General features: G+C 40.0%; 1 protein-coding gene across 1 annotated transcript in view; it reads right to left on the minus strand.

Annotated features, from left to right (window-relative positions):
• Positions 1-5,795: 5,795 nt before the first annotated feature.
• Positions 5,796-13,748, minus strand: part of VEGFD (vascular endothelial growth factor D) — a 30,313-nt gene continuing 22,360 nt past the window's right edge. Inside the window, exons 4-7 of the mRNA XM_054271953.1 lie at positions 11,794-11,942; positions 10,432-10,529; positions 7,800-7,995; positions 5,796-6,329 (exon numbers count right to left, since the gene is read on the minus strand). Of these exons, the coding sequence (XP_054127928.1) occupies positions 6,203-6,329; positions 7,800-7,995; positions 10,432-10,529; positions 11,794-11,942 (570 nt within the window). The 3' untranslated portion in view covers positions 5,796-6,202. The remainder of the gene's footprint in view (positions 6,330-7,799; positions 7,996-10,431; positions 10,530-11,793; positions 11,943-13,748) is intronic.

The raw sequence follows: 13,748 nt of genomic DNA on the forward strand, positions 1-13,748 counted from the left end.
TTTAAAATGAGATGCACAGGGAAATGGAGGAACAGAGAGATTTAATGGCTTTCAAGGGATTTTCATTACATGCCTTCATAACTCAGCTACAGGAAAATATTGATGTTTATTGCAAAGACAATATTGATAAGAAGCATTGCACATCCACATTGTGGATGTGTTAAGCTCTTTCTTGTGTTTCATCACTTGCATTGGTGATTTTATTCAGAGGACTGAATCAAAATAACCACTATGCAACTGTATTTCAATATTTGAACACAATTCTGAAAAGTTTGTCCATTAATAGGAATCAGGATACACTTTCCCAAGAAAAAAGATCAAAGGATGCATGTGAGTGTGCATAGTGGGATCTGAGATCAGGGGAAAGTTTTGGATAAATGCCAATGAGTCACCTAACAGAAACTGATGGGTTTGTCTAGGTATCTTGCATCACCTTTTCAACTGGACCTGTGATCCTAAGCCACACGAGTGATAGTCTTCAGCAATTAAAAACACCACTTAACATAAGAAGTGGAGCAAAAGGCTAAGTGAAATGCTTCCTACTTTGTTACCTTATTTTTTTGGCACTTAATTTGTAATCACACTCCATAGCAAGGTATTTTTTTGTATGATTACTGTTGTATATTTAAATGTATAGCATATACCAATGTAGAATAGAATTAAATAATTGATTATTCAACCATAAACATTTTAAAAATACTTTTAGATATTTAAGAGAGGAAACAGTTCACGCTAAATTATGGATCCCCCACTGACTGCTCTCCGCCTGGAATGACCTTTCACATTGAGTAGTGTTGTAAAGTATGATAAAAGTGGAAACAAAGAAGAGTGTTAATAGCCTTGAAGTCAAAATGCAGACCAAGCCCTGACACATCATTTTGTGTACTCATTTTGTTTTATTGGCTTAAGGAGCACTTTCCTTTTATCTTAATTTAAAACAGATTTTTTTACCCCTGAGTTAAACGTTTTTTTGAGGTTTTTAAGTAACTGCTGATGTTGGAGGCTGATAAATAAAATGAATGGCAGTACATCACTTGTAACCCCTGCTTGTTTGTTTTTTAATGAAGACTTTAATAAATGAGAACACAGATTTACTTGGCCTGGTATTCACCTTGTAGTTCTTTGCAGAAAGAACAATTCACTCCACAAGTCCAGAATTAGAAGATGACAACCTCTTTGGTATTTTAATGTTGAAATGCATTTACCAGTTATTTAGAAAATACAAAGGAAACAGGCAGCTGAAGGAGCTTCCTCAGATTCAGTTCTGGGTTCTCAAGATTTTTCTTTCCTTTTTTTTTTGCGCTACTGTAAAACAAAATAACTTTAATCACATAAATCCTGGCTTGCAGTGGTACAAGAAAACAAAAAATAAACCTAAGCAGATTCACATTTGTTTTTGCTGGAATACAGGAAAGGAACTTACAAGTCAGCTGGAGTGGCTGCCCAAAGGATCCCTACAGATTTATATGTTTGCAGTGCATATGAGTATGGCAGGATTTATGTGTGCTCTGCCAACCCTCCAATGAATAATTCTTGCCATAAGCAATGTCACAGCATATGACCTGTGATAGCTTTTGAAGTAAATGAGAGCAGTGCTTTCAGGACGTGCTTCAATTTCTTCCATGTCACCAGCATTTGGTAAGGCCACAGGTACCTCTGTCCTTCTGCAAGTCAAGTACGGTTTTTGCAAGTAAATAAATATTTCCTGACTCTTTCAAGCAGTGTGCATATTTAGCTATTTTTCTGATTCATATTCTTCCTTGTCCCCTTCCTGAAGAAAATACATATAAGTAGAAGCTAGCTACTCATAAAAACTGATGGCTTGAGAAACTTCGTGTGTGTTTATTTAGAATTAAAAATTTATATTTAAGTACTGTCATTCCTATTACATACATAGCACAAATATCACATTAAAGACATCCCTTACTATATAAAAATTAAGACATACCACAACAGGAATTTTTAGCACTATTATTCTGCCTATGAAATCTGTAAATCATGTCCATATGCCTAAAAAGCAAGTCATGCTGAACACAGTAATAAAAGGCCTTTCAAACTTCAAAGAGAACATTCCACTGCTCAATAACCTTCTGTCTCTGAAGGTCATTTAGTCATAGGTTAAGAGTTAATGACATCAGTCAAAAAACAGATCTGCTATGAATTTTACATACCTCATTTAATTCTTCTGAATTTTTATATTAAATATCCTAATTAAAAGTTAATCTTTTATATCAATTTGAAAAATAACATAAAGCATTTCTATTTTAAAGTTTGTTGAATATTCTTAAATGAAAAATCCAGAATTTCACCAACTAAATAGCATTGAACTTTTATAGATTCTCACCAAAATCTAATTATCTGCATGTGTTTGCATGTTCACCCAGACCCTCCTCTTAGTCCTGGTCTTCCACATAGAGGATTTGTGGCTATGCCATACCACATCCAGATATTCTTGGGGCTGTGGCAGTGAAGACCATCCCACAGCACTGTCACTCACAGCACTGTGCTTCAATTCTTGAGCTTTTCCACATGGTGTTTCAGTGAATGTTACAGATTTGCACAGCATGCTCTGGCTTTGGTAATTTTCTAATGGTTAGGACAGCAGGGTAGCAAAGAGCAGCACCCTACAAGAGACTGGCACAGGGCCTTAGGGGCAGATGATCTGCTGGGGTGGGAATTTATTGTAACAGAAAAAGGCTGCAAGATGCCTGTAGGTTTCACCAGAGCCGACAACCCTGCTTGAGGCATGCAGAAGTACATTCATAAGGCTTCTAGAAACTAGGGCTGAGAACCTCGAAGGAGAATCCAAGCTATAAACTAGATAAAAACCTGTGTGTTGGCTTCATAGGTCATGCTTGCTAGTCAATGCCACCACAAGCAGTTTCCTTTTCCATCTTCACAGTAAGCCTAAGAACCATTCTTAATCCACAAGCTTTCAGACACATTGCTCCTGCAAAACAGAAATCCCTCACAGGTAGGAGAACCTGTAGGGGGTTAAATTCAGTGAAAATAACACTGATATTAACATTGACCTCCAGATATGTTTTTGACTATAACAAATTCTCTGTTGCTTGAGCATGTTTGTATCTGTCCTGGTTTGGGCTGGGATAGAGTTAACTTTCTTCTGAGTAGCTGGTACAGTCTTGTTTTTAGTATGAGAATAATATTGATAACACATTGATGTTTTGACTATTGCTAAGCAGTGCTTACTCTAAATCAAGAGCTTTCCAATTTCCCATGCTCTGACAGAGAGCAGATGCACAAGAAGCTGTGAGGAAGCAAAGCCAGGATGGCTGACCCCAGTGGGCCAAAGTGATATCCCATTTCACAGATCATCCCACTATATAAACTAGGGGAGTTATGGATGGGGAGTCCCATCACCACTGGGATGCACTGGGCACTGATCAGTGGGTAGTGAGCAATCCTGTTGTACATCATTTGTGTTTCTTGGGGTTTATTCCTCTCTCCCGTTTCCATTAAAACTACTAAAAGTGGTAGCATTACTATTTTTACTGCTGTTGTAGCTGTTATGTTTAATTTTGTTTCAATTATCAAATTGTTCCTATTTCAACCCATGAGGTTTACTTTTTCCTTCCAAATCTCCCCACTAGAGTGGTGGTAGGGCAAGTGAGTTGTGGGGTACTTAGTTACCAGCTGGGGTTAAACCCCAACATTATCAAAAATATTTGTCTAAGTGTTGAACAAAATGATCCACAAGATTTAAGAGCAAAATTTTGAGGTTAAAGGTTAAATTCACCCAGAGGCTTAGACTGAGAGCAGCATATGGATATAGCAAGATCTCATCTCACTCCATCCCACTGGAATCTTCAGTCCTGCATTGCACTGGTCTCTTTTCCAGTGGAATGGGGAAATGTGAAAACCTCAGAGCAGGGTTCACAGTGGTGGGCAGTGATGGTGTCTTTCCAGCCTGGGTATTCTAGTGGCCATTGTAATCTCATGGAGGTTAGGTGGTTCATGTTCAAATCCCTCTCTAGCTCTATAAGGAGAGCTTTGGGACTTGGTTTTCATCCCCTCAGTGACTGCTTTGTCTGACAGTCTTCTGGGGTAGAAGCAGACTTGTCTCTCTGGCAAGAGCATTCCGTTTTGAAAAATGAAGTGAATTTATTCACTGGTCAGGACAGAAAACTAAGGAAGCCTCAACAGATCAACACTGACAAGACACAGATGTAATTAATACAGCATTCCAGTTGCTAAACTCTAGGATAAACTAGGAAATGTAAAAGCTTGATTTCTTTCTACAGAATTTAGCTTTACAAATACCTTTGTGTGGTTTTGCACAAAGGTGCACTTTTACTCCATATACCTCTGGTGCTACCAGCCAAGTGTCAGGTTTGCCTCTGCAGCTCTCTGGCTTTCTGAGGAGTGTGCTACAGGTGTAACTTATTGGCAACACAGACATTTGGTCAGGGTGCCCCCAGATGGGATAGAGGAGAAGTGATGGGGAAGTTCACTCACTCCTTTCACTCCCCTGTGGAGCTGAGGGTGTTTGTATTTAGAGCTTCTTGGAGGAGCAGGAGAGATGTAAGGGTGTGCTTGTGGTGCCAGACTGCTTCACCTGGTGCTGCACTGGGATTGCCTTCCCCTTCCTGTCCATGCAGAGTCCATGCTGGTGGCACATGTCCTTCTCTCTGGAGGGGCACCCCCAAGCAGGAGCCCAGTGCAGCCCAGGGTATCCCTGCTCCATCAGGATGCTGCAGGGGCTCCCCCAGGATGCTCACAGGTCATGGGATCCCAGGCCAGCTCACAGGACAGGCAGCACAAACAGCCTGCAGGTGTGTGTGCACAGACCTAGGTCCCAGCTGGCTTGGGAAACACTCTCAACACTCAGGATCAAATCCTAAATGCCTTACTGAGACTAAAGGCATCTTAAATTGTTTGGTGCTTTGTCCAGCCATTTAGTCAACCTTACAGGATTTGCCTCTAATTTTACTATAAAGCAATCTGTTTTTCCTGTATGAATAATAAAAAAGAAAATCTTAGTTGCACATCAGAAATCCATTTCCTGTTCCCTGTGTTGTGTCAAACATTCCATCTCTGTAGCTTTTTTTTCATATACTCTATTCCCTTTGGTCACAGTGCAGTGTAGAATTGGAGAATTCAGCAACCGGGAAAAAATCATACCAATGTCAAGACTACACTTCCAGTTCAGGATTATTACTCATAATATTTTCTCTGGACTAGCTCACAACAGACTTCAGTGGCTCAGAAAATAGTACTGCCCTCTTCTGATCTGGTTAAAGCACTGTTACTCAGACCTCACACTGGGGAGAGGAATTTCAGTGCAAAGGAGATATTTTCATTGCATGGTAGGCTAAAGGGGAAACCTTCTTCTAGTGAACAGTGCTTTTCCAAAAAATCACTGAAGAGTCAGTACTAGTGTGCTGCTATCCCCTTAGGAAGATTAACACACTACACCAGGAACAAATAAATAAATCACACATGCTGTCAAGCAGACATGGGGAAAAAAATGCTTCTTTTTTACTGGAAATATTGGGTCAAGTGACCTTGTTTCAACCTGGGCTTGGGATCCAATCCCAGTGGAACAAATGTAAGAAAACTGGACTTGAAATGGCTATGGGGTTTTTCTTATTTCCTTTCTGTTGGGCAGAGTTTTAAAATAACAGAGAAAAATCAAATCCACTCGAATAACTGATGTATTTATTTTCTTATATACACTTAAATATGGCACATCTGACAGTAGTTGTACAATAAACACAAAATGATAATCAAAGCTGAACAGTAGATCAATTAACTCAGTGCTGAACCTATTAGAAGCCAAATCCTGTACACTGAATTTCTGAAGAAAGTTTTACCCAGGAGCTGCATTAGCTAAGGATTCAGAGGCTAAGATTATCAAGTCTCAATTTCTGAACGACTGGCTGGAGACTGTGACTCTATTTCCAATACACAGTTTCATCTTCCATGATGTAACATTGAACTGCTACTTTCCAATCTTTCTTCCATGCAGCCAGAAATTCATCAGCTGTTGTTACCTCTTGGAGAACAATTACCAGTGTCCCAGAGGATTCACTTGCAGTTAGTGATTACTCTAATAAATAAATGCAGACTGGATTAATTCTTCTGCTATTAATGTGGAAGATGTTCATGTTTACTATTGTTTGAAAGTCAGTGACAGCTACTTTGCGAAGCAGTGGATTTTCAAAGAATAGGGGAAGCTCAGTCAAGGAGTTTCTCTGCTTTGGGACCCATGAGAACCTCTCTTCTCCTTCGGACAGCGACAATGCCTGGAACAGACTGGTTTGGCAGTTGGGCATGTTCTGGGTTGGGATGGACATCTGTCTTCACAACTGTTTGATTAAGGAGAAAGAACACAAAAGAGGAAAGCATTATAATATAAAAATTATTCACAGTCAAATTCCTCAAATTTTTCATCATTGAACACTGCAATGCTCCCTACACACTGTTTGGAAAGATGTTGACATCCTACAACACAGGGAGACAAGAATTTGCTGCCTCGCAATTTCTGTCTACAGCAACATGCCTTGCAGTGGTCCATTTGTCCAGATTCACAACTTAAGTGATGCTTTCCTTTCTTGAGACCAGTGAAGTCCCGAGGGTTAGCACTGGAAAGTGCTGCCCTTGGACTCTGAAAAGCAGCTGATCTCACTTCATGGTTCAGATTTGCTCCTCCAGAAATACTGCATGGAAATCTGGCCTTAAGGTATCCTGCATCCAGGTTACAGGAATTTCTAGAAGCCAAATTCATGTAAACAAGTGATTACATTGCTCCCCTCCCACCTGTCTGAAACATATAAATAACCAATTCTTTCATGCTCAGTTTTAGCTCTGCTAATTGTTTTAGCAATTTTTATACTTTATATTTTGTGTTTGTCCTTGTTTTCAAAGCTGAACCTGAAGATGCAAATGTTAATTCTTCCACAGCATCTTCCCTGTGAATGAACCTATGAAGTCACTGGGAGTGAACCCTGTGGGGATTAAACCACATGAGCCACAGCTCTGCCAAGGTACCCAGGGAAACTGGATGCTGACTATCCTTATATAAACTTTGAGACTAAGCTGCTGCATGCTCCTGGGCCTCTACACAGGACCAAAGCTTTCTGAAAAAATTAAAATTTAACTAATCCATGAGGGCATTTTCTATCTGAGATTTGACACAGAAACCTCAAAACTAATAATACAAACAGATTAGAGAAATTCATGGAGCATAGTAGCCCCAGAACCAGTTTCCTGCTTCTCAGTGGAGTCAGAGCTGGTTCAGTAGATTTATATGTGTACAAAATTGCATTAGGTTTAGAAAATTACTTGCTCTGAGGACAAACTGGATAAGGCATGTGCTGTGTGCTCTGTGTGCAAATTTAGGGAGGCTTTGTCCCTAACCATCCATGAGATTGCCTTCAGCTGGCACAGAGAACAGCTGGCACAGGATGGGTTCTGCCTACTTACAAGACTCTGTATCTCATTGCAAAAACTAACCAGTTATAGCACAGTTTTAATCATCATTCCCTAAAGATTAGCAGAAAAAAAAAAAGGTAGTAAGTATTCACACTTGAATAACGGCCTTGTCCAGATTTCTTAAAAATACAAACAAACCTTAGAGTCCTTTTACACTATAAGTATTGTGAATAATAATAATAATAATAATAATAATAATAATAATAATAATAATAATAATAATAATGTTATCTCCCTAACTTCAGCGAGGTGTTTTATCCCAAGTGGACCTCCCAGCCAATTAAGCACTTGCATCTCTAATTCAGCTCTTGCAGTTTAGACACTGAATGGCAAGGATCACTTACCTGCAGGTTTCAGCATGGAATATCTTGTGTTTTAGAGCACAGCTCTCCTGGCTCTCCCTACACAAATAGCAGCTGCAGTTCTCTTTACTTTGAAAGAAATCTGTGGGACACTTATGTCTACAGATGCATTCACAATTTTCTTCATCAAATTCCATATGTTGTCCACACATAGCCAGCTCAGCAAGAGAAGGGAGTCCTGCAAAAGCACATACATCTTTTAGCAGTAAGCTTTACATGGATAAATCCTGCTTTTGAAGAGACTCTGTATGTTCTATATTCATTAGGACTCACACATGTACTTTCTGATAGATTCTAGACTTCACAATTTCTGTTGCAACTTCCTGTGCAGAAAAGGACTCAAGAGGATTGCGCTGATTATTTCACTTTATTCTAATTCTGCTATTTCTTGTGGGTTGAACTTGGCACAAAAATTTTTTGGGTGATGTATATTGCAAGAGCCTAGTGTTATGCTTTGGAATACACAAATATTTACTGGACAGGAAGTTTTAAAAGGATAATCTCAAAAAGGATTTAGTCTTTAGTTTTAGGATTTAGGATTTGTACCCATGACAAAAAGGCACATCCATGCAAACTACCACACCCACCACATGTGTACTTCACTACACAGTCACTGCAGAAATTTTTAAGCAGTAATGCTATGTCTACTAGGGGGCAAGCTGGCCTAGCACTTCAACAAGGAGCACATTTTTACTTGTCAAAGATGAAAGAAAATACCTCGTTTCAGAAAAAAAGCCAGAACAGCCAAGGGAACTCACTTTCTAATATCTTCCCTGAAAATGCACATCTGGAGCACAATATGAAGCTAATCCTAGCAAAAAGGGAACACATTTTGTGAAGGCTTTATTAAAATGCAAGCAGCACATCCCTGGTTAAAGGTCATGGCATATAAGGTGTCATTGTGAAGGTAATTTCCTGTTGCTTTACAATTAGCTCTTGGATATAACCTATGGAATGTGAAATGTAACCTGCACCTCTGCCATCTGATCCCTGAGCTCAGTGGCCAGAAAAGGCTTGCACCTCACTTGAAAGAAACTTTCATTATTATTTACTCAGTGATGAAAAACCAATATCTCAACAGAGTAAAACCTAAAGCCTATTGAAAGCAAGGAGGGAGTCTGCCCAAAATTCTTGGAAGACAAACCCTTCCCTTTGGGTGATAAAACCTGGCATGTGTGAAGTGGTGTTGAGTGTTTCAATCTCACTTTGTTTCAACATCAAAGACAGACTTTAAGTTATTTTGTCCCAGCCACTTGCCAAACACAATGTACTTCAGAGAATGGTATTTTTCTGAGGAAGTATTGAGTGTATGTCAACAAAAGCCATAATTGCCTTTGTTACAAGCCACAGGTTTTAATGCTCCAAGCTGACTATACAAAAGGCTGAGTTAAGAGGGCTCTGGCTATTCTCAGTCCTTCAGACTCAGTCTGAAATAGAGTACTAATCTTTTCTGGACTGAAAAGTCTAACTGGCATTTGACTGCCTAACCTGATGAGCAGAGGATCTTATCCAGAGTGAGAAAAGATCCAACAGAAACCACTATGCGAATTATTTCTTGCTTATTAACATTAGGAGACTGCAATCAGTAGACCAGTTTATGAGGTTATTTAGCTTTATTTTAGTTTGCTAGTCCAGGAATTGCTCACCAGATTCATTTATTGTTGCCTTGAGTAGTTTATTCTTTCTCTTGTTGAATGTAGCTTAAAGCACAAAGGCAAGATTTCCTTCTCTGTCTGTTTCCTCTAGTGCTATGATTGTGTTATTTTGACCAATACAATTTCCTGAGAAAAACAATTTTTAAAAACTTTACACAGGACTTGGAGAAAAATTTATTTCTCTTAATATTTATTGCCAACAAGTATGTTTAGACGTACACAATTATCACCCAGAATATTTCCTGCAATTTTCTTTGACAAATTAAAATTTTACAGGAGAAGCAGAGGAAGAAAGGCAGTTACTATTCTTCTGCAAATTTTATCCTCTTCCATTTCCTTCCACGGAGCTGAAGAAGTATACAGACATGCTCCTGAGTATGCAGGGTATATCTGTTTGAAAGATTTCTGAATAATTTAAGATTATCATTAAAAGTGCTCAAGTATTTTAAAAAGTTATACGATTTTTTGCACTGAAAACAGCTAACGTGCAGGACTGGTTTTGTTTATCTTATTGCTTATTAATTATTTTCTTAAGAAAAAAAATAAAATAATAATTTAAAAAGTAGTACCTGCCCCATGCAATGTATTCTAGGGCATTTTTTTCTACAGTTAAGAAGATTTCCTAATGCCTGTCATAGGAAATGACAGGTGCATGTGAAATAAAAATTTGCACAGGGTGCCTACTTCACAAAATAATAGAAATACCTTCCTATGTCCTACTCAGGTTGCTGATACAGAAAGAGTAAAACATTCAAGCAAAAAAACCTCATGAGTTGAGGGAAGCACATATGTATGTTTATTTTGAGATGAGTTTCCACACCATAATCCAAGTCTATGTAGGGATGTAGAATAAAAACTTTAACTCTCTCAATGTAAAAAAAGTGAGAAGAAGACCAGAATGAGAGACAAAGAGCTTGGAGAGAGTATGCAAAAGTGTCTCTTTGTCATTCCATCTTTACCTTCTCGTCTGTTGGAGTGCTGTGTGTCTATAACACATTCACATTTGTCACTATCCCAGATCCATCCATTATGGCAAAATTTGTTGGTAAAGGGGCATCTAGAAGAAAAAGAAATTGAGATAGGAATTAATAAAAAAGATATGAGGGGCATCAGAGTAGCAATTTGGCAAAATGAGCTGCTGGTGTGCTGGGTCTGCCACCTGTCCCACTGCAGGCCTGGCATTACAGTGTGCATTGCTGCTGCAAACAGAAGGAACGGGGTCTGGGTGCCTCTGATGACAGGGGGGAGCTCTCTGGCTCCCAGTGGCACAGGAAGGAATTTTAGCACCTGTTTCAATCTACAACCTTAGGAAAAAGCTACAGTTTTGCAGCTCCAGTTTTCCATAAAACAGCTTTACCCCAGGCAGAGTGGTCTTTGTCCTGCAGTATTCATGCTGTGTAACTTGACTGAATTTTGCCTTGCTCCCAGGAGGTTCAGTTCCAGTTTAATTTGCCCATGCTCATGGATGCACAAGAGACTGTTTCAGTGTCAGAGGAACAGATTGACTTTCAGGCCCTTTGCTCTGGGAGGGAAACTCACAAACTGAAGAAAGACTGAGGTTCTTCTGTATTTGTCAAGAAAAAGGATTCAGAGTGGCCAGCAGGCTGAGGGAGAACTGGAGTGGCTTTGCTGAAATGACACCTCTCACTACCCCAATGTCCAACTCAAGGGCAGTCATGGGGACAAATGCAGGGCTTGACAGAGATTTTCGAGCTGACTTCCAGTGAGTCACTCAAGGTATTTCAGTTTCTAGAGTCTTTGTTTATTTATGTAGCCTTTTCTCACCAGGAGTACTAGTATTTTATGCCACATTTTGGAGTGAGATATGAGGTCGCTTTTCTCCCGCCCACGAGACCAACAGATGCAAACCAAGACTGGATCAAAAAGTGAAAAGCCAAGATTCACACTGATTCTGACCCAACATGCCATAAAGTGTGGCAGAGGGCTTCACCTTGAGCATTCAGTGTGCCCTGGCTAAATAATGCACGAGCAGACCTGCTGTGTCAGGCTGAAAATTTGTATGCACACTTCCTCAAATAGCTCCAGTGGAGCACAGTGCCAATATGAGCACTTTGAGTTCCTGCTAAAGAACTCAAATAATATCTTAGTGACTCCAGATCCTGCTGAAGGGGCCATCAGTTTGTTCTGATGACTGTTCACTTAAAATTGACATGGTTTGCATGAACTTTCTAACACTGAGTGATAACCAAGTTATCCAGAAAACCTGTTGGGATAACAGAACGAGAAGGGACCATTATAAGATGCAACTCAGGACAAAACAATTTCAGTGTGTGTAGAAGTTTGCAAATGAGGGAACTTACCCATCTTCCTCTGGGTACTGGACAGACCTTCGTATGATGGTGTACTGCTGGCGCTGGGTGGTTGATGTGCACTTACAGGCCGTGTGATTGGCAATTTTGATGGGCACAGGCTCAGGAACACTTGTCAAGGGAACTGAGATCTCAAAGAGCTAGATGGCACAAATAACATTTATTTTTCAGCTTCCATTCTACAGTCAATAGTTAATTAATAATTACAATTTTAAAGAAAAATCTTGTATTTCTTTCCACCATTTTCCCCACCCTTGCTCTTATCTATAGATAGTTACCATACAGAAGTGCACTGAGGGTTTTGAAGAGTAAGCAATGCCCATCAAGGTAGGAACTTGCCAAAATGGACATCCTGGTGCGGTATTACAGCTATTAAACACCCAAGACTACTCAAAATTATTTGCAAGCAAACACAAAAACCTCTTTTGGATGCTAGGGCAAAATGGGAAAGAGGTAGGCATTGAGAACTTTAGTTTTGGTTGTACCATCAGTTGAGTCTCTACTACTTACAGAGACCTATTTAACTGTCCTTGGGTATAATCACAGTATGCATCTTTAGGGACCTAACTTAACCTCCACAGCCTCCTCAGAGAGGGAAGAAACAGGAGTAAATAGAGGAAAGTTCATTCTGCTGCAGCTGGCTTTCTGCAGGGAATCATCCTGGGAATGTCTCTGCTGACTACAGCAGGAGCTGAAGGAGCAGAGCAGCCTGCTTTCAGTGCATCCAGATTATTGAATGATCCCTGAGTGGGCTTGAGGAGGCTCTGGTTCCTTGGGCAGCTCTGTGTAGGAGCTGTTGAAGGGATCCACACTCCCTCTGCCCCTCAAACCAGCTTCGTTCCCATGGAAACCAAAGCGTTGGGCACATCTTGGTGTGCCAGCCTGTCCTGGCTTAAAGCTGCATCACCTGCAGGGACTGAGTATTCCTAAGCAGACTGCTCAGGCATTAAAACTTACGTGTTGCAGTGTCTAATTTCAGGTGGCACCAATATCCTCCAGTTGATATTTTATACCAAGGGAAAAAATCCTCTCACTAATATGGGAATATGGGAATAATTCAATTAAATTAATAAATCTGGACTGATGGTGGTGTATCCAGAAATGGAACTTAGCTGGGGACTTTGGAGGGAATGCTTATTTTGAAGGATGCTAAAGGAATGTTACACTCTGCAAAATTGCAGTTTTTCAACACACTTATGAACTGCTGCTCAAAAAACGCATAAATAAATAAATACTTCTTAGCCTGACCTAGCTCCCTGAGCTGATCAGATGTCTTTTGTGTGTGGCCAACAGCTCATAACAGCTTTCCCCTTCTAGTGTGGAATGAAAGCAACTAATGAGCATTGACGCAAGAAGGACAGGCCCTGATTTATTTTACTCCAGCTATATTCCAGTACAACCAGACACAGTGGAATTACATTCCAACAAACACAAAATAAATACAGAAGTGAATTGGACCTGTTCCCCATAAGGGCTTCAATTTTCTTTTTGAAACAATTGCCCTTGATCTTTATTACGATTTAAAGAAAAGGCTTTTTCCTAAGTACAATTTCATTTATTACGCCAAGTGAAATAGGAATGCACAAGATGAAGGTTTATGAAAGAGGACCAGTGTCATGTGCTTCATCTGTGGGTAAGAATCATAGAATCATAGAAAGACATAGCTGGAAGGGACCTTGAAGATCAGTTCCAACTCCTTACCCCCTCCCATGGGCAGGGGGGACACCCACTAGTCCAGATTGCTGATGAATGATGGATGGTTTCATCCACAGGGTGGATTGAAAGTACTAAACTTGGAGCTCTGCTCAGCCACCCACTGGAGCAAGATATCTCTGTACATAGCCTCTAGTGGGAGTCTGCAGAAAGAAGCTGTCTGGCTACTCTATGCTCAGTTTTTGGGACTGCTCATTAAAACTTGGGTATTGCCTGTTGCACCCATTTAAGAA

Source organism: Melozone crissalis, unplaced genomic scaffold, assembly GCF_028551555.1.
Source record: "Melozone crissalis strain CALT ecotype California unplaced genomic scaffold, PUWL_Pcris_2 ptg000013l_1, whole genome shotgun sequence".
Taxonomy (NCBI): Eukaryota; Metazoa; Chordata; class Aves; order Passeriformes; family Passerellidae; genus Melozone; species Melozone crissalis.